Source organism: Bos javanicus, chromosome 21, assembly GCF_032452875.1.
Source record: "Bos javanicus breed banteng chromosome 21, ARS-OSU_banteng_1.0, whole genome shotgun sequence".
NCBI classification, from domain to species: domain Eukaryota; kingdom Metazoa; phylum Chordata; class Mammalia; order Artiodactyla; family Bovidae; genus Bos; species Bos javanicus.
The window spans coordinates 54,338,790-54,364,466 of NC_083888.1; the positions used below are offsets into that span (position 1 = coordinate 54,338,790).

General features: G+C 36.2%; 1 protein-coding gene across 5 annotated transcripts in view; it reads left to right on the forward strand.

Annotated features, from left to right (window-relative positions):
* Nucleotides 1-25,677, forward strand: part of FANCM (FA complementation group M) — an 80,104-nt gene that overhangs the window by 34,962 nt on the left and 19,465 nt on the right. For 3 of the 5 annotated variants that reach the window (XM_061395005.1, XM_061395002.1, XM_061395007.1), the window contains exons 12-23: nucleotides 662-819; nucleotides 1,904-2,059; nucleotides 5,965-7,861; nucleotides 12,919-13,010; nucleotides 13,110-13,178; nucleotides 14,847-14,975; nucleotides 15,672-15,828; nucleotides 18,013-18,116; nucleotides 19,999-20,523; nucleotides 21,801-22,176; nucleotides 23,750-24,041; nucleotides 24,615-25,050. In XM_061395005.1, coding sequence (XP_061250989.1) covers nucleotides 662-819; nucleotides 1,904-2,059; nucleotides 5,965-7,861; nucleotides 12,919-13,010; nucleotides 13,110-13,178; nucleotides 14,847-14,975; nucleotides 15,672-15,828; nucleotides 18,013-18,116; nucleotides 19,999-20,523; nucleotides 21,801-22,176; nucleotides 23,750-24,041; nucleotides 24,615-24,753 — 4,094 coding nt within the window. In that variant the 3' untranslated portion in view covers nucleotides 24,754-25,050. Of the gene's footprint in view, nucleotides 1-661; nucleotides 820-1,903; nucleotides 2,060-5,964; nucleotides 7,862-12,918; nucleotides 13,011-13,109; nucleotides 13,179-14,846; nucleotides 14,976-15,671; nucleotides 15,829-18,012; nucleotides 18,117-19,998; nucleotides 20,524-21,800; nucleotides 22,177-23,749; nucleotides 24,042-24,614; nucleotides 25,051-25,677 lie in introns of those variants that run through there. The other 2 variants (XM_061395003.1, XM_061395004.1) reach the window with 2 other exon arrangements.

A 25,677-nucleotide genomic window follows, 5' to 3' on the forward strand; every position in this document is an offset into this window, starting at 1 on the left:
TCTGATTTCTTTTTCTTCCCTCATCTTTACTGGGACCTGAGTTACAGCTTAATATTTTTTCATCCTTTCCATGTTGGTGGTTATTTTCCTTTACAAAGATTATGAACTAATAAAGGATTAATTTATTATGCATTTTTTAAAAGTATGTTATCATGTCATTTTTTAAAGCAGTAGGTCTTTCTTGTCCTTTTTAAACTGTCGTCCCACCCCACCCCACATTTAAGGCTTTAACTCTTTTTAGTCTTTGCATCTCTCCCGCATCCATAACAGATTCAGATAGCTTTCTGATAGTGTTAAGATAGAATCATGATGCTAGCTTTCTTTTGTAAGTTGTCTGTTTCCTTCCAGGTCTTAGACAACAAAATAGAGAGAGTCCAAAGGAATACAAGACTGAGAGCTGCCTGGTGATGTTTTGTTAACGAGGTTAGCTGTAGTTGGAAGGGTCCCCTAGTACGTACTTTCAAAAAGGTGAGAGAAGTTTAGGAGATGTGTAGAAACAGGAAGTAATAACCAGAGTGTTTATATGAAGAAAGCGAATTTTAAGGAATAGAATTAGTGGTTGAGCAGAAACAGGTAGAGAGTTTGAGTTGATGTCTTTTATTTTGTGTTTGTCTAGCAGATTTTTTTTAAACCTGTTTTGACTTATTTTTTAAATTTCTAGGAATAAAGCAGAGTAATTCAAAAGACGATTGGTTCTTATCAGAAGAAGAATTTAAATTATGGAATAGACGATATAGATTAAGAGACACTGATGAAATTCAGCAAATAACATTGCCTCAAGTTCAGTTTCTATCTTTACACAACGAAGAGAACAGACCAGTAAGTTAAATGTGTTTTCAGATGTTCTTTATAGTGACTATGCAATAGCTTTGGGAGTAAAGAGAATGAATATGCATGATCAGAAGGTCAAAAATTAAGAATGTAAGCAGTTTAAAACTGAATATTTTTAGTTTAAAATATTTTAACTTTAATTTTAACAGTTTAAAAAAGAATATTAAAGAATAGTCTGTCTTGGTAAAACTCGTATTTCTTATTGTATATATATATTTTTATATGACTATAATATATTTACATAAATTCTGACTTTATGACTTTCTTCATATGAATATTTCTGTGTAGGTATAATTTTTATGATTGTTATGTTACTCTGTGATATACCGTACTTTAACTATTTCTCTGTTGTGTTTTAGAGCTATTTTCAGTATATTACTAGTATAAAATTAGGCTTTTATGAATGTCTTTGTACAAACTGCTTTTTACTTTTTGTTTTGAAATTAGAGTAAAACTTTAAATTGAATATTATTTTATTATGAACAAATTATTGATGAGCATAAGGAAAGTCAAACAGATTGATCAGACGTTACATATGTACCCAGAGAAATAGAAAAACAACTTCAAGGAAGATACCTTTGAGAAGATTTATAGGGCTTGAAATACTTGGCTTTGAAAATCTATATTGTTTTCACTAAGAGGGAAAGTGAGGAATGGCAGCAGGCATAATGAATTGAGATCAGTATCACTGAGAGATTATGAATACCTCTTTATTAGATTATAGAACGTAATCTAGCAAAAACTCTTAACATGGAATTATATAACAGGAATATGTCCAAGTAGTAACTCATCTAATATTTATTTATTTATGTATTTTATTTCTAATGACATAGTTTTCTTTCTAGTTGTACAAGCAATACATGTAACAGTTATTTTTAAGATGTATTTAAAAGGACATCTTTGTACTTCATAAAGTTATTTTATTTTTCACCTGAAATGCTAGTTGAAAATACCTAAGTGAATTAAAATTATTTACGGTATGCCGATTATCTGTATATTAAGTATTTTTTAAATCAGTGTGTGAAATCTGAGTATGTGTGTTTTTTGTTATGTTAAATGATTGTTAATCAAGACTGAAGAACCAACCGTTGGAATTCGTCAGTTGTCTCTCTCTGAATGGAGATTATGGCAGGATCATCCTTTGCCTACATATCAAGTCGACCATTCAGATCGATGTCACCATTTCATAAATATTATGCAAATGATAGAAGGAATGAGACATGAAGAGGTAGGAGCCTACTTTAACTTTCTTTTGCTGGCATGACAGTGAAACTAGAATACTTTAGTCTTCTTAATTTGAAGTCATTATTATAAGAAACAAGTATTTATTATAAATAATCATAGCTAAACTATTTTGTTTTTCTATGTAGCTTCTTGTGATCTCAGTGGACTAGTTTTCTATCTTAGAAGTAGGCCTAATTAGAAGAATGCCGTCTGTGAATATTGATAGACAAGAGTGAAATTTTAATGTATTTAATGGCTAAAGGGAGCTTCCCTGGTGACTCAGATGGTAAAGCATCTGCCTACAATGCGGGAGACCTGGGTTCAATCCCTCATTCAGGAAGATCTCCTGGAGAAGGAAATGGCAACCCACTCCAGTATTCTTGCCTTGAAAATCCCACAGACAGAGGGGCCTGGTAGGCTACAGTCCGTGGGGTCCCAAAGAGTCGGACACGACTGAGCGACTTCACTTTCTCTTTCATTGGCTAAAGGGGATCAAGACCATCCCCAAGAAAAAGAAATGCAAAAAAGGCAAAATGATTGTCTGAGGAGGCCTTACAAAAAGCTATGAGAAGAAGAGAAGCGAAAGGCAAAGGAGAAAAGGAAAGATATACCCATTTGAATGCAGAGTTACAAAGAACAACATGGAGAGATAAGAAAGCCGTCCTCAGTGATCAATGCAAAGAAATAGAAGAAAACAATAGCAAGGGAAAGAAAGACTAGAGATCTCTTCAAGAAAATTAGAGATACCGAGGGAACATTTCATACAAAGATGGGCACAATAAAGGACAGAAATGGTATGGACCTAACAGAAGCAGAGGATATTAAGAAGAGGTGGCAAGAATACACAGAAGAACTGTGCAAAAAAGATCTTCATGACCCAGATAATCATGGTATGACCATTCACTTAGAGCCAGACATACTGGAATGCTAAGTCAAGTGGGCCTTAGGAGGTATCACTATGAACAAAACTACTGGAGGTGATGGAATTCCACTTGAGCTATTTCAAATCCTAAAAGATGATGCCGTGAAAGTGCTGCCCTCAATATGCCAGCAAATTTTTAAAACTCAGCAGTGGCCACAGGACTGGAAAAGGTCAGTTTTCATTCCAATCCCAAAGAAAGGCAATGCCAAAGAATGCTCAAACTACTGCACAATTGCACTCATCTCACACACTAGCAAAGTAATGCTCAAAATTCTCCAAGCCAGGCTTCAACAGTACATAAACCATGAAATTCCAGATGTTCAAGCTGGATTTAGAAAAGGCAGAGGAACCAGAGATCAAATTGCCAACACCCGTCGGATCATCAAAAGAGCAAGAGAGTTCCAGAAAAATACCTACTTCTGCTTCTATTGACTGTGCCAAAGCCTTTGACTGTGTGGACCACAACAAACTTTGGACAATTCTTCAAGAGATGGGAATACCAATCACCTGACCTGCTTCTTGAGAAATCTGTATGCAGGTCAGGAAGCAACAGTTAGATCTGGACATGGAACAACAGACTGGTTCCAAATAGGAAAAGGAGTATGTCAAGGCTGTATATTGTCACCTTTCTTAACTTATATGCAGAGTACATCATGAGAAATGCTGGGCTGGAAGAAGCACAAGCTGGAATCAAGATTGCCGGGAGAAATATCAATAACCTCAGATATGCAGATGACAGCACCCTTAAGGCAGAAAGCAAAGAAGAACTAATGAGCCTGTTGATTAAAGTAAAAGAGGAGAGTGAAAAAGTTGGCTTAAAGCTCAACATTCAGAAAACTAAGATCATGGCATCTGGTCCCATCACTTCATGGCAAATAGATGGGGAAACAGTGGAAGCAGTGACAGACTTTATATTTGGGGGCTCCAAAATCACTGCAGATGGTGCCTGCAGCCATGAAATTAAAAGACGCTTGCTCCTTGGAAGAAAAGTTATGACCAACCTCGACAGCGTATTAAAAAGCAGAGATGTAACTTTGCTGACAAAAGTCCATCTATGGTTTTCCTGTAGTCATGTATGGATGTGAGATTTGGACTGTAAAGAAAGCTGAGCGCCAAAGAATTGATGCTTTTAAATGTGGTGTTGGAGAAGACTCTTGAGAGTCCCTTGGACTATAAGGAGATCCAACCAGTCCATCCTAAAGGAGATCAGTCCTGAGTGTTCATTTTAAGGACTGTTGTTGAAGCTGAAACTCCAATCCTTTGGCCACCTGATGGGAAGAACTGACTCATTTGAGAAGACCCTGATGCTGGGAAAGATTGCGGGCAGGAGGAGGAGAGTATGGAGGATGAGATGGTTGGATGGCATCACCGACTCAATGGACATGAGTTTGAGTAAACTCTGGGAGTTGGTGATGGACAGGGATGCCTGGCATGCTGCAGTCCATGGGGTCGCAAAGAGTCAGACACAACTGAGCAACTGAACTGAACTGAATGGCTTAAAAAAATGTTTTTTGGTTGTGCCGCATAACTTGTAGGATCTTCGTTCCCAGACCAGGGATTGAACCCACGCCCTGGCAGTGAGAACACCAAGTCCTAACCACTAGATCTCCAGGGAATTCCTATTTAATGATTTATATAAATGTTTGTAAAGCAAATTTAGTATTCTTGTTTGATCTGTTGAAATTTCCGTATCATACAGGTCATTTGGTATGTCTCCTTTATCCTGTTGGTAGTTTAGAGAATTAGTGATTCCTTGAGTAACTTCCTGATGATTGTTCTTTGAGAGAGTCAGAATGGTGAACCTATTGTGAGTGTGAAATCCAAAATGCCTGGGTTAGAATCTTACTTTTTGCATCTGCTTAACCTCTTTGTGCCTCAGTTTCATCTGTAAATTGGGAATAATGATTCTTTTGTCACAAGGTTGTTTTAGGGATTAAGTACATGTAAAGCAATTAGAATAATACCTGGCACATAGTAATTACTTGATATATTGTAGCTGCTAATTTTATTATTAGCTGTTGTTCATGAATACATGTAAATAAAGTAATTATTTATAGATCCCTACAAGTGAAAAATGGTGTTTGTAATCCTGTTTTATGTGTTAATTAAATTCGTACTTTCTACCAATAGTTGTCATGGGCCTCTCATGTACTCAGTACTGGGATGTGCCAGCAAAGGCTGTGCATCAGAGTAGCACATTTATTTAGTGCCTTCTATATGGCATGGTCTATTCTAGGCCCCATGGCTACACTGGTTAAGAAGACAGATTAAATATTCTGTAGGGAGCATATATCCTAGTAGGGTGACAGACATTCTGACATTAATATTTATTGTTTTTATTATACAGAAAGTGGAGAGTTAACTGCTTAAGTTCCTGAATAGTAGAGGAATCCTGAGTAAAGTGGCATTTTGTGGCAAGAGGGAAGGATGAGTCAGGGATGGTGGAGACTGTAGTTTTAGATTTAGATATAAGATGTGGAAATTCACGAGAAGAGTTCTTGAGAAATTTTTTTTAAATAGCATATTCTAGCTTACAGCCTAGAAGACATATGGGTACCATTATTTCAAATGTTCTAAAAGCTGTTCTTAGTTTATCTTCATCAAGAGAGTAAATTTCACATAAGTATGTGTTTCTCATTTATATATGTTAATTTCTTAAATATCTTTTTTAAGAAGTTAGAATCATTGTTGAGTTAAATGTTAGGAAAAAAGTATAATAATATTTTATATATTAATTAAATTTATACTTTCTACAAATATTTATCGTGGCTCTCGGGAATACAGAACTATTAACTGATAAAAGATAATTTGTGATAATTTCACAGTAATGTTTATAATTTTGTTTGACTTAGAATAATTTTTAAGGTAAAATCATTTGAATAATGCAATATTGTTTGGGAAATATTTTAACAGAATAAAGCTCATCTCTTAGAATTTTTGTTTGTTTTATATTGCTTTCTCATGACTTTCATTTTCCTTCTTTATAGGGAGAATGCAGCTATGAATCAGAAATTAAATCTTACTTACGAATGGAAGATGTTAGCTCAGCGTCTAGTGCTCTGAGAAATGAATATAATTCTTTTGCCGATGGCACCTTTACAAATAACAGGAAGTCTTCATTTGCAAATATAAGTCACAGGAAATCAGTCTCAATGACAGAATCTGATGAAGAATGTACTGAAATTTTTAAACAAATTCCTATCAAATCTACTAAAATTCCTTCTTTAAAAAAAAAGGCTTCTGAAAACCTGAAAAAGGATCAGTCTAAAAAGGAAAATAAGGATGTTGTCATGGAGCCTTTAGATACTGATGACAGTCCTACCACTGAACACATTCTTCAGGTAGACCCACGAAATGGTGAAAGGGTATCAGATACAGGTGAAGTCACTGCCACATGTGCTGTCAGTGAAAATGGAGGTAATCCGTCGTGTGGATTACTAACGGATTGTCAGTTTACAATTAAATCTACTGGTTCATTTACTGGAAGTTTTTTTGATTCTGGTTATAACAGTTTCAGTGATGAGAAATCTTTTTCAGCTAGCTTATTTCTTTCATTTGAGGGTGAGCTTGATATAGCGAAAACAGATGACCAATTTTTTCATTGTCATTCATTAACAAAAGAGGTGCTAGCTAATGTAGAGAGATTTTTATCACATTCTCCTCCGCCTCTCAGTGGACTATCAGATTTGGAAAATGAAATTTCTGAGGGTTCTGCACTTGAAAACTTGGTTTTTCTACCCTACTCAGAGTGCTTACAGAATGATAAATCTACCAATTTAATGGCATGTTCAGCTGTAAATTCTCAACAGAATTTAAAGTTTATTACTCATCCTTCTGAAAAAACTTGCGTTTATGGTACAACTAATGATAAGATTTCTGATGAGCCAAGCTTCTGTGACTCTGATAAAGTACATAAAGATAGTAAAAATGAACATTTAGTGTCCAGCAATCAAATTCAAATAAACATCAGCCCTTCAAAGGATTTTGCTGAAGAAAAGAATCATGATGTTGATAACAGTGACCTCCCAATATTGCATACTGCTCAGGATGAAAGTTTATTATTATTTGAAGATGTTAATACGGAGTTTAATGATGTGAGCCCTCCTCCCTTGAACAGTAAATGTGAATCTTTAGGTATATCAGACAGAACTGCTGTAAGTGAAATGGCACCAGTCTCTCAGTTCTTCATTTCTGATGAACTTTTGTTAGAGAATGATTCTGAACCCCAAGATCAAATTGTCTGTGATACTAATAGTTGGAAATCTCATGAAGGTTTGAGAGGTAGACATGAGGGGAAATTGAATAATGATGAAAACAGTTTTGACTGCTCTAAGGATTTATTTTCTGTTACTTTTGATTTAGGATTTTGTAGTACAGGTTCTGAGGATGAAGTAGTGGACCATGCATCAGATACAAATAATGAAATTTTAGATGATCTACCTGGAAGGCGTTTAGATATTAAGCAGATAAATAGTACAAATTGTGTTTCAAATCAAGCAGTCATGTCAGGAGCCCATGTTGATAATTCTACAAGTGTAACAACTACTCACCCATCAAGTGAAGATAAGCAGACTCCAGCTTTTTCATGTTTTTCAATGAATGCAACAAAAAGTAAAGAATTTATGTCTCCTAGTTACTCTCAGTTTTTGTTGCCAGTAGGAGAGAAAGTTATGAGCACACCACTTTCTGAATCAAATATATTGAACTCATTTTCTAAGAAGAGAATGGAAATGGCTAAAAAGTCAGGTTCTAACATGGGGAAAGTAAATCTACACAGTTTCAAAGAAACATTGAATTCCACTTTTGGTGATTCAGGACTTTCTACAGGAAAGTATAAAAGCAAGAAACAAATCAGTCTGCACCAAGCCTGCCATTCTACTGAAGGTAAGATTCCAAATTTATAAAGCACACATTTTCTAGAATATTTATTTTGGATCAGATTCTATAATTTTTATAAAATGTAATTTCTCAGTGTATGATATATTGAATTAGATAATTAATGTACTATATAGTCCTTATGTTGTTGTTTATTGATACAGGATTTATTTTTTTCTCCATGTATTTATGGCGTGCATGCCACGGGAAGGTACTGTGCTAGGCACTGCAAAACAGAAGTGTAAGATTTGGCTCTAGCCCTTAATTGTAAAACACAAACAGTTGTGTGACATATAAATTTGAAAAGACATGAGTAAAATATGGAAATAACTACCAGATGAATAATAAGATGGTGGACATTTAGGTTCAGAAGATGAAAGCATTTTGAACTGGTTTAGATTGAAAATGTTGACTTCTAATGTAGGTTTTTATTTTGGCTCCTTGGGAATATTAATGATTTGGATGTGTTGAAGATAATCAAAAGAGAATTTGGATGTTGTAAAATGATGAAAGCAAAGGGAAAGAAGGAAAGTGTAAAGTTTTTGGGGGTAGTATAAAGTAGGGGATTTATATGACAAAATTCAGAAATAAGACTGTACTTAAAAAATTGAGATAAGGTCATAGAAGATCTATAGGAATCTCTGGATTTGTATAATCTAATTCTATAGAAAATCCAGAAAATAGATGATTTAAATACCAGTGATTTATATATCAAAAATATAATGATTTAAATATCCTTTAGATCCTGTTATAGAACTCAACTCTAGTTTATGCACAGATTATTATAAAAGGCCATTTATGAATTTTACTCTTTATGGCTAAGGAAAAAGAATAGTTAATAGCATAAAATGAGAATTTCCTCTGTAAATCTTATGATTCATTAATGTTTTAAGATAAAAACTTGTAAGTTCTGGACATACAGTTAATTTTTAAAAACTAACTTGTCTACATACTTTTGGATATACTCTGACACTTTTTTTACTAAGTATGTTGCCTAGGTCCTTTAATATTTAACACCTTTATATTAAGTGTTTGTTAATGAGTGAGATAATTTTTCTGTCTTTGTGTCAGATTTGCATTAAAACTTTTTTTCTTGCATTGTACTTAATGACTAACCATGGGCAATATAATTCTGAATACATAGCCATTAAGGAACTATTTATTAGTAATTTTTTTTTAGTATTTGTTATTCCATTTAATTGAAATAGAAGGTTTAGGATCATTTACCGTGTTATATATACACAATAATCTGTCTAGGTAGATATTTTATAAGCACAGAGCATAATGAGAAATATACTGTGTGAGTTTGTATTAGGTTTTTTAACTGCTGTGTAAAAAATTACTCCCCCTAATTTAGTGGCTTAAGATAGCATTTATCTCACAGTTTCTGTAGTTTAGGAATTTCAGAGTTGCTTAACTGGGTCATTCTGGTTTAGACTTTCTCATGGGATTATAGTCAAGATTTCACTTGAGGTTGCAGTCATCTGAAGACCTGACTGGGCATGTAAAATCTGCTTCCAAAATGGTTTATTTGAAAGCGAGAACGGTTGATGGGAAGCACACAGGAATCTCAGGTCCATAGTAATTCTAAAATCTAGCAGAACCAAGATTGAAAGTTTTTTGATTAGTACTCAAAGCCCCCATAATTCTCCATGGTTCTTGGCTCTATCCTCTGGATGCCTAGTCCAGTTTCCAAACAGGTAGCACTTGTGGGGCTTTCTCAGGTTTTACCAGTTTCTTCTGGTAAAAATTTGGGGATCCAAAGGCCTCTTCATTTTGTACTGCCTCTGCCCCTTTTAAGTTGTAGCTGGCTGTGGGTTTTTTCCTCATCTAATTGTCATAAATATTTGTGGATCTCTTGTGAATCTTATTTGAGGTTCATTCTGTTAGATACTAGCCATGTCCACAGATCTTTCAGAGGTAGGTTCTTCTCTAACTTTGGCTTCTGCTGAGTTGTGTAAAGATAGTTCCTTAATCTTCTTAGAAGATCTGTTGTTTGAGAGGGAATGTAAGAGACATCTTTAAAATGTTTAGAGTACCATCCGACTGAATGGTACTCTGTGGCACCACCTTTGATCTTTCTGAGGTCTTAAAGCATTTACAATTACACCCTCAGCATCATCTGGACTGTAGTTTCCTGGAAGTCTTCTAGATTAGGTCTTTGCCTGGAAGATTTCTTAATTTAACATTGTTTGCTATCTGGAGAAGCTGGTAATTTTCAAAACCAGCAAGTCTCAACTGTTTCATGTTCTGATTGACTGATTGATTTGCTGTGCCAGGTCTTAGTTGGGACCCGTGGGATCTTTAACTGCTGGCATGCAAGCTCTTAGTTGTGGCACGTGGGATCTAGTTCCAGGGATCGAACCTGAGCCCCTACATTGGAAGCGCGGAGTTTTAGCTACTGGACCACCAGGAAAGTTCCCCTGTTTCCTGTTTAATATACTTTCTTTAATTCCTCTCTCTCCTTTCACATTTAAACAAGAAGCATGCTGCTGCTGCTAAGTCGCTTCAGTCATGTCCGACTCTGTGCGACCCCACAGACAGCAGCCCACCAGGCTCTGCCGTCCCTGGGATTCTCCAGGCAAGAACACTGGAGTGGGTTGCCACTTCCTTCTCCAATGCATGAAAGTGAAAAGGGAAAGTGAAGCCGCTCAGTCGTGTCTAACTCAGCAACCCTAAGGACTGCAGCCTACCAGGCTCCTCCGTCCATGGGATTTTCCAGGTGATACTTAAACACGTCTGGGAATCTTCTTGCTTAGAGCACCTCCTTCATTTTTGTTGTTGAGTTGCTCAGTTATGTCCGACTCTTTGAACCCCCATAGACTGTAGACTCCTCTGTCCTTCACTGTCTTCCAGAGTTTGCTCAATTTCATGTCCATTGCATCGGTGATGCTATCTAATCATCTCATCCTCTGCCATCCCCTTCCCTTTTGCCTTCAATCTTTCCCAGCATCAGGGTCTTTCCCAAGGAATTGACTCTGCATCAGGTGGCCAAAGTATTGGAGCTTCACCTTCAGCATCAGTCCTTCCAATGACTTCAGGGTTGATTTCCCTTAGGACTGACTGATTTGATATCCCTACAGTCCAAGGGACTCTCAAGAGTCTTCTCCAGCACCACAGTTCAAAAGTACCAATTCTTCGGCTCTCGGCCTTCTTTATGCTCCAACTCTCACATCTGTACATGACTACTGGAAAAATTATAGCTTTAACTAGATGTATCTTTGTTGGCAAAGTAATGTCTCTGCTTTTTAATATGCTGTCTAGGTTTGTAATAGCTTTCCTTCCAAGGAACAGTTCAGTTCAGTTCAGTCACTCAGTCGTGTCCGACTCTTTGCAACCCCATGAATCGCAGAATGCCAGGCCTCCCTATCCATCACCAACTCCCGGAGTTCACTCAGACTCATGTCCATCGAGTCAGTGATGCCATCCAGCCATCTCATCCTCTGTCATCCCCTTCTCCTCTTGCCCCCAATCCCTCCCAGCATCAGAGTCTTTTCCAAAGAGTCAACTCTTCGCATGAGGTGGCCAAAGTACTGGAGTTTCAGCTTTAGCATCATTCCTTCCAAAGAAATCCCAGGACTGATCTCCTTTAGGATGGACTGGTTGGATTTCCTTGCAGTCCAAGACACTCTCAAGAGTCTTCTCCAACACCAGAGTTCAAAAGCATCAATTCTTCTGCGCTCAGATTTCTTCACAGTCCAACTCTCACATCCATATATGACCCCAGGAAAAACCATAGCCTTGACTAGACGGACCTCTGTTGGCAAAGTAATGTCTCTGCTTTTCAATATGCTATCTAGGTTGGTCATAACTTTCCTTCCAAGGAGTAAGCGTCTTTTAATTTCATGGCTGCAGTCACCATCTGCAGTGATTTTGGAGCCCAGAAAAATAAAGTCTGACACTGTTTCCACTGTTTCCCCATCTATTTCCCATGAAGTGATGGGACTAGTTGCCGTGATCTTAGTTTTCTGAATGTTGAGATGTAAGCCAGTTCTTTCACTCTTCTCTTTCACTCTCATCAAGAGGCTCTTTAGTTCCTCTTCGCTTTCTGCCATTAGTGTGGTGTCATCTGCATATCTGAGATCGTTGATATTTTCTCCCAGCTTGTGCTTCTTCCAGCCCACCATTTCTCATGATGTACTCTGCATATGTTAAATAAACAAGGTGACAGTGTACAGTCTTGTCCTACTCCTTCCTCAATTTTGAAACAGTCAGTTGTTTCCTGTCTGGTTCTAACTGTTGCTTCTTGACAGGTGTCTCAGGAGACAGGTAAGCTGGTCTGGTACCTCCTTCATGAGGTACATTTTCTACTTTCTTTGTTACTGCAATGTTGTTAAACTTTCTGGCACTATAGTAAGATTTCTCTTTCCTCTAATTTCTAATAAGGATTTTCTTACCTCTGTAAGCTGTCACCCATGACCTCCTCAATGGCCATTAATCTTCTATAAACAATTCCTTTGAGGCTTTTCGAGCTTTCACAAAAACTCTCCTCAAAAATTCTTTTAACAACAACAAAAAAGTTCTTTTAGCTTCTGCCCATTCATTAGTTCTAAAGCTATATCTACCATTTAGGTTTTTGGTAATTAATTACCTATTTCCATGCACCAAAATCTGTATTATTTATCTCTGGCTGCATAACAAATTTACTGCAAACTTAATGGCTTAAAACAGCATGTATGATTTCACCATTTCTATAGACTAGGAATTCGAGAATGGCTTTGCCGTGAGTTCTGACTCCAGATATTTTATGAGTTTGTATTCAAAGCCTTGGCCAGGGCTGCAGTTATCTGAAGGCTTGAATCAGCTTGGCGGGTCACATTGCTGTTGAATAAGAGGCCTCCATTTCCTGCCATGTTTTCCTCTCCATAGGATTACTTCCTCTGTTCTTACCATATAGCATCTGGCTTCCTCCAGAGTGAGAGATGCAAGAAAAACTATCTTTGAGACTGAATAAATGTTGAGATTGCCAGGAACAATTTTTACTGTACCCATCAATAAATTAGATACTTGTGGTTGGATAAACTTAAATCTGTTGACCAGATTCATTATCTTTAAATAAATTATAGATGAACAATTATCAACCCATGAAAGTGAAGATGATGAGATTTTCCGAAGAAAAAGTAAAAAAACAAAAGGAAATGTTTTGGAGTCCCCAGAGGTGAGTTGGTCAGTAATCACAGTAGCAAGATCATACAAAGTTTCTTGTTTCCCTTAAAACTTTTTTTTTTAAACTTTTTATTTTGTCTGCTTTATCTAGAATCAGAAGAATAGCGAAGTTGATTCTCCACTTCAGGTTGTCAAAAAGCGCAGGGTTCCTCCAAACAGAGTAAGTAAATAACAAATAATAAATAGTAATTCAGACCTTTTTGAGATAAATATTACAAGAGAAATATGTGAATAGTTGAGCATAGGTATATTTGATCTTATAGGTATATGTTTAACAGAAAAAGATAGTAAATCCTCAGTGACTGGAATTTCTGTTTTAATTTTAAACTCCTTCAAAAAACTATTCCTATTTTTGTCAATACACTCCAGCAATTCGGGAAACGTTGATTAAATACCTACCCTGTATCTACTGTGCAAGATGCTGGGTATAGTATAAAGAGTATTTCCTGGTACTGTTTTAAGTGCGTAATCTAATAGGAAGGATAGATAAGTAAATGGATAGTTTCCATATAATTTTTTAAGTGATAAGAGAAGATAAAACTTAACCTAGACCTTGGGGAGTTCTGGCAAGCTTCTTGAAAATAACACCTTATATAAAATCTTAAAGCATACATATTTTAGGGGAAAAGAAGGGAGAAGGGAAGGCATTCCCAGCAGCTTAAAGAAGGATACAGAGCAGGGAAACAGCATCTCTTGTTGTGGATTGTAAAGACAGAAAGTACCAGAAAGTAAAGCTGGAGAAAAATCTGGGTAAACTTTTGGAAGGCCTTATTCGTTCTTTTGTTTACTGAATGAGTTTGAAAGAAGGGGAAGGAGGAGTCCACAATGACTGTTTGGTTTTGGCTTGGGCTTAGGTGGCAGATACGTCATGTTTTTAGAGGAAACAAGAAAGAGTGGTGAGTTCAGTGTTGAACATGTTCGAGTTTGAAGTCCATGTGGGACAGTAAAGTGACAATGTCTGGCAGGCACTGACAACTATGAAAATGTGAAAATTGGTCAGCAGGCACATTTTAAGGCTTTAGTATTCATTTATCATCAGTTTATAGCTGATAGCTAAATTTTGAGACTAGGAAATCTTGTGTGTTTTAATTCTCTAATGCTAACTAGTATAATTTGTGCAAGATTAATTAAAAATGCAATCAGCTGTCATTAACTTTGTATACTCATATAAAACTCCATTTAAAAAAATTGTTCTAACTTGCTACTTTATCTAAAATGTCTGATTGACTTACTAGAAGTGAATTAAAATATTGATAATGCTGATGCTCAATCCACCTTAACCTAAAATAATCCCTGTTACTTGAAGTTATTTTCATAAATTTCTTTTGATTATTTGGATTGGTTTTATCTTATTCTGTAAGAGACACTGTGGTAGGCTTCATAGTCAAAAGATTTGTTGTTATATTTTTTTCTTAGTTTGAAAGGACTTGTATATGTTTGAGTTGATTCTGATAGCTATATTTATAGACAATTATTTTTTGTGAAGCCCTTCAGGATCTTTTAAAGGAAACAGTTAAACTAAAAACATAAACATTCATCAGATACATTCAATTTCATACAAAACTGAATGAATACTGTATTAGTATTACTTATATTACCTAACTTATTATTTTATTACTTAGAATTATCTAACTTTTAAAGTTTTAAATATTATATATTTGTGCATGGCTCTGAGTTGTAAGAGCATTTTATTTTTCTAACAAGAAAATGTTTGGTCAACTATTTAAAGGGGGAAAAAATGACAGTAGAAGCAACAACCCTTCAGAAACTCATTAAGATACAACACTTAAATTATATTTTCTTATGTAAGAATTTTATTGAATTATAGTTAGATTTGTCATCTAGTGATGAGAGTGACAATTTTCACAAACAAGATCCACAGTCAGAAGACTTCAAGGATCACAAGAGGAATGCCAAAAGAAGCATCAAAGTCCGAAAGAGACAGAACCACCTCAAGGTAAACTTTTTTCAGTTTCTTATTTTTATATAAATATACTATATATTTTTAATTAGTAAAGACGAGTAGATTTTACATAGAAGTAGATTTCTCTATAATTTCTTTATAGGAAAAAACCAAAACTTAAAAATTATTTTAACTTTACTTTTTTTACTAAAATTAAAAACTCAAAGTGTGGTTTCTTAGTTTCTCTTTGTGTGTTGAAACTATCTTGCAGTGTTGTGTTATTTTGAAGTGTAATGAAGATGTAACATTCAAATCAAAGAAAATATAGAGACAGAAATCTGAATTTTAAAGTATTTGCTTTTATAATATTTATATTGTTTTTCTTATCTATATCCAATATTCAACTTTTTGGAAAAGAATTCTTAGCACTTTTTTTTTCTGATCAGTCTTTTTGTGGTACTATATTTTTCCTGGCAAAAATGATTTAGCTGAAAGACTCAAGAGACTTTATTAAAAAAACATTCAGCAAGCAGACATGCTGACCTGTAGTTTATTTTATTTATAACAATTAAAAGAAGACATTTTCAATAGATATGCTACTTTATCATTTCTACTCACAGTTTTCTATTTTTATTATTTTGTATCTTAAAAGCACTGGCAAGAAATCCATTTTCCAAAACTGTTTTCAGTTATTTGAGGACATTAAATGATTTTCTTAAAGGCACTTTCCTGTTTTCTCATTTATCTTAGCTCGTAGCTAGGAAGTTTTTAGATGAAGAAGCAGAACTTTCCCAAGAAGATGCAGAATATGTTTCATCAGATGAGAATGATGAGTCAGAAGGTGAACAAGACTCCTCACTCCTTGACTTTTTAAATGATGAGACTCAACTGTCACAGGCTATAAATGGTAAATCATACAATAATACTTCTTTTTCTTTTCATTTTCAATGCTTTTACTATGGTTATACTTAAATATTGTAGTAATTTTCCAAAGAACCTTGACTTTAAAGGGAATTCAATTTGACGTGTAAAATACTTGGATATTTTCATTCAAATTCTGTAATATTTTCTTTATGTGAGAGTTGCTTGTTTATAGGCTTCTACTAATTTTAAAAACTACTACTTTTAGAAAACAGTCTCTAGAGACCTGGCTGGCTGTCAGTTGTTCATTTAAACAAGTATTTAATGCCTGGTATGTACCTAGCACTCTGTAAGGTTCTTGAGAAAGCTGTATCTGTGAACAAAATGGACAAAACCCCCTGTGCTTATGAAACATACATTAGAATGGGAGAAGAGAAACAATATACACAATAACTAAATTATTTAGTGTAAGACAAATTTATAGAAAAACAAAAACAAATTGAGTAAGATGAAGATTTGGAGTGTCAGGGGTTGGGGTATTAAACTGTAAATCTGAGTAAGGTAATTAGTGGTTTACCTCATTGAGGTGACATTTGTCCAAACTCTAGGAGATGGGAATTCAACCATGCAGTCTGTTAAAACTAGCTGAGACACAAAGCTAAATTTATTAAATTCGTCAAGTACAGGAGACTACTTTTAGAAAACAGTCTCCCCAAATAGTGCTTGAGCAGGTCTTCTATAGATGATTCAGATTGGCTGCAATGGAAATGGGAAATATTGTAGTTGGCTTTTCTGGATTCTTACCTTTCACAAATCTTGCCATTCTTCTGCTCCTGCAGGGTCTCACATGACTTAAGATGGCAAAGTTTCCCAAGGCCCACAACTTTAAAGAAGGCTTTAAATACAAAGGTCTCAGTAATGTGTTGCTGATACAGATATGATTTGCAGCATAAGGCTTCTTTCCCAGGTTTATAGCAGAATCTGGTGGGAGAATGTTGATGCAAAGATGACCAGTGTAAAGGCCCTGAAGCAGGAGTGTGCCTGGCGTGTTCAAGGGAACATCATTATGACTAGAACTGAAAGGGAAGAAGGGGGGTAGTAGGAAGTGAAATCAGAGGGGTAATGAATGAGCAGCCAACTCAAGTTATTTTGTTTCGCTCCAGCTTCTGTGTTGAGAATGGCCTGTCTGGGAACAAAGGTGGAAGAAAGGACCATATAAGAGGCCATGGCATAATCTAATCAAGGAATCATGGTGGCAGTGAGAGGGGAGAAAGACTGGGTTCTGACTGTGTACAGCTGACGGGATTTTCTGATGGATTAGAGAGACAAAAAGCAATGGCACCCCACTCCAGGACTCTTGCCTGGAAAATCCCATGGACGGAGGAGCCTGGCAGGCTGCAGTCCATGGGGTCGCTAAGAGTGAGCGACTTCACTTTCACTTTTCACTTTCATGCATTGGAGAAGAAATGGCAACCCACTCCAGTGTTCTTGCCTGGAGAATCCCAGGAACGGGGGAGCCTGGTGGGCTGCCATCTATGGGGTCGAGTCACACAGAGTTGGACACGACTGAAGCAACTTAGCAGCAGCAGCAGAGAGACAAAGAGGGAGTCAGTGGGCTTGAGCAACAGGAAGGACTTCAGTTGCTGCTGTTGGGAAGGTTGAAGTTAGTTCAGTTGTGATGAAGAACAGGGAGATCTGAAACTCCATTTAAACACAGTACTTTTTTTTTCACAGTATGTTTGAAATATGTAGGATTTTAGAGTTGTTTTTTTTTTTGTTTTTTTTTTTTTAAGAAAATCTCAAAATCCACATTGTTTTTTTTTTCATGCCTCATTTCTTAGGTACTCTTTACTATATAACTTTAAGAAATAATCGGCATATGATTCTCACATGAAGTGTGCTTTGTGAAAAAAGCCAGATTGAAAAGGTTACATACTATATTATTTTTTAGTCACTAAGTCATGTCCAACTCTCTCCAACCCCTTGGACTGCAGCCTGCCAGGCTCCTCTGTCCATGGGATTTCCCAGGCAAGGATACTGGAGTGGGTTGCCATTTCCTCCTCTATGGGCTCTGCCTGACCCAGGGGTAGAAACCAAGCCTCCCCGCATTGGCAGGTGGCTTCTTTACCAACGAGCCACCAGGGAATCGTGAATCTGGAATAGGTCAAATACTTATTTACTTTTCATTTAAATAATTTTGGTATTTGAAAATTTTTTTGTCTTTATACAGATTCTGAAATGAGAGCTGTTTACATGAAATCTGTGCGAAGTCCGTTGATGAGCAATCGATACAAAATGGCCCATAAGAAACATAACATAAACATTTTCTCCCAGGTATGAACTGTAGACATACAGTGGAGAATTTCCTGGTGGTGATATTGGAATATATTCCTGTTAATGAAGCCTTCATTTTGTTTCTAAAACTCCATCAGAACTATTTGCAGTAGTTTCTGCCCTGAGTAAGGAAGATGGACTACGTGAATTCTCAAAATCCCGTTCAGTCATAATTTGATCACATTTTCCTTTTGTTAACTTGAGCTAATTAGAATATACTCTGAATTTGTTTTCCAGTTAGAGTATTTAAAGGAAGTGAATAGAACTTTATCATCTACTAGTTAAAGTTTTAACTCTTCTGTTGTTATATTTCTCTTAGAAATTAATTTTTCCCAGTAAAATGGCATATCAGAAAATTATAGTTTTATTTTTCATTTATGGAATCAATTTTGTATTAGTCTTATTTATTTATAAATTGCCATATTCAGCTCAGAAATATGGGCATTTTTTTTATGATCATTCTTATCTCTACTTTCATCGCATTTATTATATAGTGTTTTATGAATTACTTATCACAGCATTTTATGAATTACTGTTCATTTTTCTGGCTTCTTGCACTAGACTATAAATTTCTAGAGGGTAAATCATTATTTTTTTTTAATTCCCAAACTCCCCATTTTCTTCCATTAAAGAATATACTCAGAAAGAAGATGTGGTATATATAAAAACTGGAAGTTTACTCAGCCATAGAGAAGAATGAAATTTTGCCTTTTGTGACCACATGGATGGACCTAGAGGGCATTATGCCAAGTGAAAGAAGTCAGAGAAAGAAAAATATTGTATGATTTCACTTATATGTAGAATCTGAAAAATAAAACAAATGAACCAGCATAATAAGGAAATCATAGACACAAAGAACAATTAGGTGGTTGCCAGAGAGGAATGGGTGGGAAGGAGAGAAATAGGTGAGGGAGATTAAGGGATACAAATTTCCAGTTGCAAAATAAATGTCATACCTATGAAATGTACAGTGTGGGGAGTACAGTCAATAATTATGTAATATCTTTGTACAGTGACAGATTGTAACTAGACTTATCCTGGTGATCATTTGAAATGTATGTTATATAACAGAACTAACATCATGTTGTAGGTTAATTATACTTCAAAAACTAACTCATAGAAAAGGGGATCAGGTTTATGGTTATCAGAGGCAGGGGCAGGGGATGGTATGGGGGAAAGGGGAATTGGATGAAGGCAGGCAAAAAGTGCAGACTTCAGTTATAAGATAAATAGTTACTTGTTATGGGCTTCGCAGGTGTCTTGGTTAGTAAAGAATCCTGCTCAGTGCAGGAGACACAAGAAACGCAGGTTCGATCCCTGGGTTGGGAAGATCCCCTGGAGGAGAAAACGGCAACCCACTCCAGTATTCTTGCCTGGGAAGTGCCATGGACAGAGAAGCCTGGCAGGCTACAGTCCACAGGGTCACAAAGAGTCAGACATGACTGAGCATTCATGCAGGCACAGACCTTGGGATGTAATGTACATGATAAATATAATTAATACTGCTGTATGTTAAATATGAAAATTGTCAAGAGAGTAAATCCTGAGAGTTCTCACCACAAGGAAAAAGTATGTTTTTCTATTTCTTTAATTTTGTTTCTCTATAGGTGAGGGCTGTTCACTAAATTTATTTCATGATGTAGTGAGTCAAATCATTATGCTCTACACCTTAAACTTATACAGTGTTGTATGCCAATTATATCCCAATAAAAATGGAAGGAAAGAAAGAATATGCTCAATAAAGAGTCAGTTGAGCAAGTGACTGAATTAATAAAGTAAATGAAATAAATATTCAGAGAGATATCACGAACTTAAAAGAATATGTTAAAAACATGCTGGTTTTATGAAGTTTATTATATTCTTATTTGTGTTTTTATTGTAGATTCCTGAGCAAGATGAAACCTATTTAGAAGACAGTTTTTGTGTTGATGAAGAGGAGTCTTGCGAAAGCCAGTCAAGTGAAGAAGTTTGTGTTGATTTTAACCTAATAACTGAAGACTGCGATACAAATGAGAGTAAAAAATATAAAACCCGACGTGCAGTAAAGCTAAAACAAATGAAGATGAGACAAAACTGTGCACGTTCAAAAAATAAATTATCCAGAATTATTTTACTGGATGATTCAAGCGAGGAGGAAAAGGATGTAAAGGATAAACAGGAATCCAGGACTGTGGTTAACCCAAGTACGGTGCCTCCTGGGTCTTCACTGCAGTCCAGGGACCACTCTCATCCAGTGGGTAATCAATTGCTACACCAGAGACAACAGACACCACCTAATTTAAAGGTTCCCGATTCTGACGTCTCAGACTTCAAACCTCAGAGCCATACGAACACAGAATCTGCCTCATCGTTGTTCACTGCTGTCGGTGCACAGGAAGACTGTAGAAAGTTTCCAGTTCAGTTGAAGGTATGAATCAAACCAGAAAAAAAGCCTTCATGCATTTTCCAAAAGGCTTTTTTGTTTGTTTGTTTTCCTTTCTTTTGTGTTAAATAACGAGGTTAAAGAAAAATTAACAATAGAATTCTTCAGACAAGAAATCAGCATACTAAATTATATAGCTAATTCATAAGATGCTTGTTTTTTTAATGTGTTAATAGCTTTCTTAAGAACACTGTAAGGAAACATACTTATTTTATATAAAGAATATAGGAAATTAGCTTCTTGCAAGGTAACAGAAATTACATGCTCAGATTAACTTTGCTTTCCCTCTCTGAAGGCTTCAGGTATGTAACTCTCATCTACTTACTGGGGAGAGGAGGTTAGAGGCCTGATTTTCTTCCTTTGAATTTCTTTCCTTCCAGAATGGTTATGTAGTTTACTTTCCAGCTCCTCTTTACTTTACTATTGCTAAAGTAATCCCCAAAACTATTTTCAGTTTTTAGGAGTTGCAGTAGTTTTGCTAAACCAGGAGTTAAAGTGACAGTAATAGGAATCCCTAAACCTAGACTTCTGTTGCTCTCTTACTCCGGGTGTTTTAGGCCATTCCACCTTAGCAGCAGTGGCCCTCAGATTGGCATTTCCGAACATTATCTCCCGACTTTTTTCTTTTTTTCTTTTTGCATGTAAGTATTTCTGGAAGGCATAATGAGATAAAGTTGACTAGATTGTCTTATCAATAGATTGGAGAACAACAAAGTACTTCATTTCTTTGAGCCTCAGAATTATCAGCTCTAGTAGAAAGATAGTAATCCCAAGGTGAAGACCCTTTGCAGAGGAAGGAAAGGAAAAGAGAGAAACTAGAATTAAGGAGAAAAGAGAGCAAGTAGAAGATTTAGTTGAACAGGCAATGGCTGCGGATTTTCCAAAAGTAATGAACTTTGGCATACAAGTATCTGAGTCTCTGTTTTCAGTTATCATGGGTGTTACCTTGAAGTGGAATTCCTGGGCCATACGGTAATTCTTTAACTTGGCGAATTTGCCAAACTTTTCCAAAGTGGCTGCATCACTTTCATTCCCACCAACAATGCATGTCCCAGGTTTTGTTCACATTCTCATCAATGCATTTTCCTTTTAGAAAATGTCTAGCCATCCTACTAGGTGTTAAGTGGTAGCTTCATCTGCATAGTACCTTTGGTCCTGTTGAAGGAAGAAGAAAAAGTACCAGAAAAATCAGCCTAGGTGCTAGAAGTTTATGGCGCCAACATCTGTGTAACTGACGGTGATTGATGTGTTCTGCTTTTCAGGGTGCTAGCGCTCTGCAGGATCCTGGCACTTGCGTGCCATGCTGTTCCAACTCACGACCACGTTTGGCTGACACACATGCTTCTCTAAGACTACCCCAGGAAGGCCACAGAACTTGTATTCTTGTAGACAGCCGTGAAATCGTTTCTGGTTCAGAAGTAGTTTCTTCCCTAAGAGCAATCCATGGCTTACAGGTAGAGGTCTGTCCTCTCAATGGTTGTGACTATATTGTGAGTAACCGCATGGTGGTGGAAAGGAGGTCTCAGTCTGAGATGTTAAATAGCATCAATAAGAACAAGCTCATCGATCAGATCCAGTACCTACAGAGCATGTTTGAAAGAATATGTGTGATTGTGGAAAAGGACAGAGAAAAAACAGGTTTGTATTTTTATAAGGCTGTAAAGGAACTTGACTATTATTTAGTTCATTATTCTACTGTCAGGATGTGGGAGGCTCTTAAAATATGAACAGCTGACTCATGAGTATTTACATGATGTCATAATATTTTTCATTAGTCACTGTGTTTAAATGCAGCTTACGAGAATTGAAGAGGGTGAATTGAAGGCAAGTGAACCAATCATACGTCTTTCTGGGAGGAGCCCTGGGAAGGGTACCAGAAATAAGGCAGCAGTGTGGGAGAGGAGGATTCAGGAGTTTAAGAAGGTAGAATTAGCAGGAGTAAGTGGAAGCAATCAAGAATTACTCTTGAGCTGACCAGTTTCTTGATTACTGGGCAGTCAGGTAGTGGTGCTGTTCTTTGAAATTATGAATATAGGAGAAGCAGCAGATTTGAGAGACTAAAGAGGTGTTTAATGTTGAATTCTCAGTGGGTCACTAAAATGGGTGCCTACAATATTTTAGAAAATGCAGGCTTGGAGCTTCCGTTAGGGAGGGAGTTTTATGGGTAATGTTTAACTGTATAAGGGCATCCCTGAGACTAGTGAAAAGATCACAGGATATGGAATCAGAAGACGCACTGAGTTCTGGTGTCTTCTATAGCTATGCGACATTCCATTTGACAGTTAACTCCTCTAGTATACTTTTCCTAGTCATCCCATGGTGTTACAAGAATTCAGTGAAATCATGCAGCTGAAAGCCAGTATGGAAGAATTCAAGGATTACACAGTCATTACATATATAAAAGGAAATAATGTTTATGTAAAATGTTGGTTCAGGAATTGAGCGATGTACCTTTTCATCACCACTGTCATTATTGAACCCTGTGATCGTGAATAAGTCACTCTTTCAGTAACCCCAGTCCAATTTCTTTTTTAATTTGACAAATGAGGGCTTTAGATTACGTGATCTTTTGGGTCTTTCTAGTGCTAAATTTCTATAATTTACTTTATACTAACATACCCTTTATAAAGGAAATAGATTTGTAATAAAAAGGAAAGTAATGTGACAAAAGCTATGGAAAAACTTTTTTTTTTTTTTTTGGCATAAGGAAGAATGCCAAAAGAAGGACGTAGGTAGACACGGAAAGGAAATGAATGAGGAGAGTAGGGAAGAGTTAAATTAACAGGCAAGAGTTAGAGACATTATAATGGGTGTGGAATGTATTAAGTTATCCTTGAAATAAATACATAAGAATTTTATATCTGTTAGAAGTATTACTAAGTGAACGCTTCAGCAATGCTAACATTACGGATTTGAGAGAAATAATATGGTCTTGGCCATCAGGAATGAGTTATCTAGGAATATACTTTCTCCCCTGTCTACTCACCTTCTGTTGATTCTAATTTGACACTCATAAAGACAGTTTTCCCTCTTTTCTCTCAGATATTTGAGAATCGCTTTAAACCTTTAGCAGTAGGATTTCTCATCAGCATAACGTGGCACTAGTTTGCTTAATGATACAGATCTTGGGATTTTAATAATGTATAGTATTAACAATTCTACTTAATGTAAATTACTAAGGTTTGCATTTTCTTAAATATAAAATATTTAGGAGACACATCCAGGATGTTTAGGAGAACAAAGAGCTATGACAGCCTGCTGGCTACCTTAATTGGTGCTGGGATCCGAATTCTTTTCAGTTCCTGCCAAGAAGAAACTGCAGATTTGCTAAAGGAATTGTCTTTAGTGGAACAAAGAAAGAATGTTGGTATTCATGTTCCAACAGTGGTGAACAGTAATATATGTGAAACTCTTCAGTTTTATCTAAGTATTCCCAATATAAGTTATATAACTGCACTGAATATGTGTCACCAGTTCTCATCTGTGAAAAAGATGACAAACAGGTATGTCTGTTATATTTTTAAATGGTTACTTTAAAATTGTTCTAAGAGGCATTTCATTGGAATTTTCATATTTTTTAAAAGTAAAGAGGTGTAGTGCCAGTTAGAGTCATTCAGTACAGACTTTGCTTGTCACTGCATTAAGCTGAGGACATTAATTGGGGGGGGGCGGGGGGTAAAAAGGTAAGCATTGTATTTGTAGCTTAGAGCCCTGTGGGGAGGTGGACAGCACTTACATTTTGACCTCGCATTCTAACATTTCTGGGCTGTTTAGTTCTGTAACTAAAAAAATGTTCAAGTTGAAAGTTTTACTAGGTTTTAATGACTATATTGCTTGAAAATCAAATGAAGGTATTAAATAGGTTAAACTACAGGCCCAAATAAGATCCTGAAATTATTATTTTAAATGATTTCAAATATAGGAAGTAAATGTGCTTTTATTTAAACCAATGCTAAATACATTAACTGAATGTAGAAATCTGGGGGAAAAAAATTATTTCCTTAAAGGCTTTCTTTAAACAAGAATATTGAATTTTATAAGTCAGAAGTTCAAGTCTATTTTTGTTTATTTTTCAGCACACCTCAAGAAATTTCGATGTATGCACAAGTAACTCATCAAAAGGCTGAGGAGATCTATAGATATATTCACTATATATTTGACACGCAAATGTTGCCAGCTGATCTTAACCAAGGTAGTATTAAATCTGATACGTGATCAGACTGCTCAGGTTGGGTTATCAGAGAATGATACAAAATGCACTTCAATAATCATTGCTGCAGTTTATGATTATTGGTTTAATACATGTATATGAGAATATTGCCCTATTGTTTTATACTGTGTACATTTTTATTTATATAGAATATGTAAATTATTGAAGAAAACATGTGTTTAATAATTATTTTGGTTAATTACATGATGAAACTTGCTTATTGAATAAAAAGTTTATTTAAGGTGCTGTTAAGAAATAAAAGCTAGAGTGAAAGATGTATTTTAGAAATTTTCCGAAGATTATAGTGCTGTCATTATCATTTGTTAGCATTATAGGTTGATGTATCTGCTGCCAGCTGAATGGTCATAAACATTTTTTCCTATACATATACAATATTGAATAGGTATGGGTGGTAGGTGTATTGTGAGATAATGCCCCAGGAACTAGGAAAAGTCAAAAATTTAACTGAACCCTCAGTTCAGTTCAGTCGCTCATTCGTGTCCAACTCTTTGCGACCCCATGAATCGCAGCATGCCAGGCCTCCCTGTCCATCACCAGATCCTGGAGTTCACCCAAACCCATGTCCATCGAATCAGTGATTGCATCCAGCCATCTCATCCTCTGTCGTCCCCTTCTCCTCCTGTCCCCAATCCCTCCCAGCATCACAGTCTTTTCCAATTAGTCAACTCTTCGCATGAGGTGGCCAAAGTATTGGAGTTTCAGCTTCAGCATCAGTCCTTCCACTGAACACCCAGGACTGATCTCCTTTAGGATGGACTGGTTGGATCTCCTTGCAGTCCAAGGGACTCTCAAGGTCTTCTCCAACACCACAGTGCAAAAGCATCAATTCTTCGGCGCCAGCTTTTTTCACAGTTCAACTCTCACAACCATACATGACCACTGGAAAAACCATAGCCTTGACTAGATGG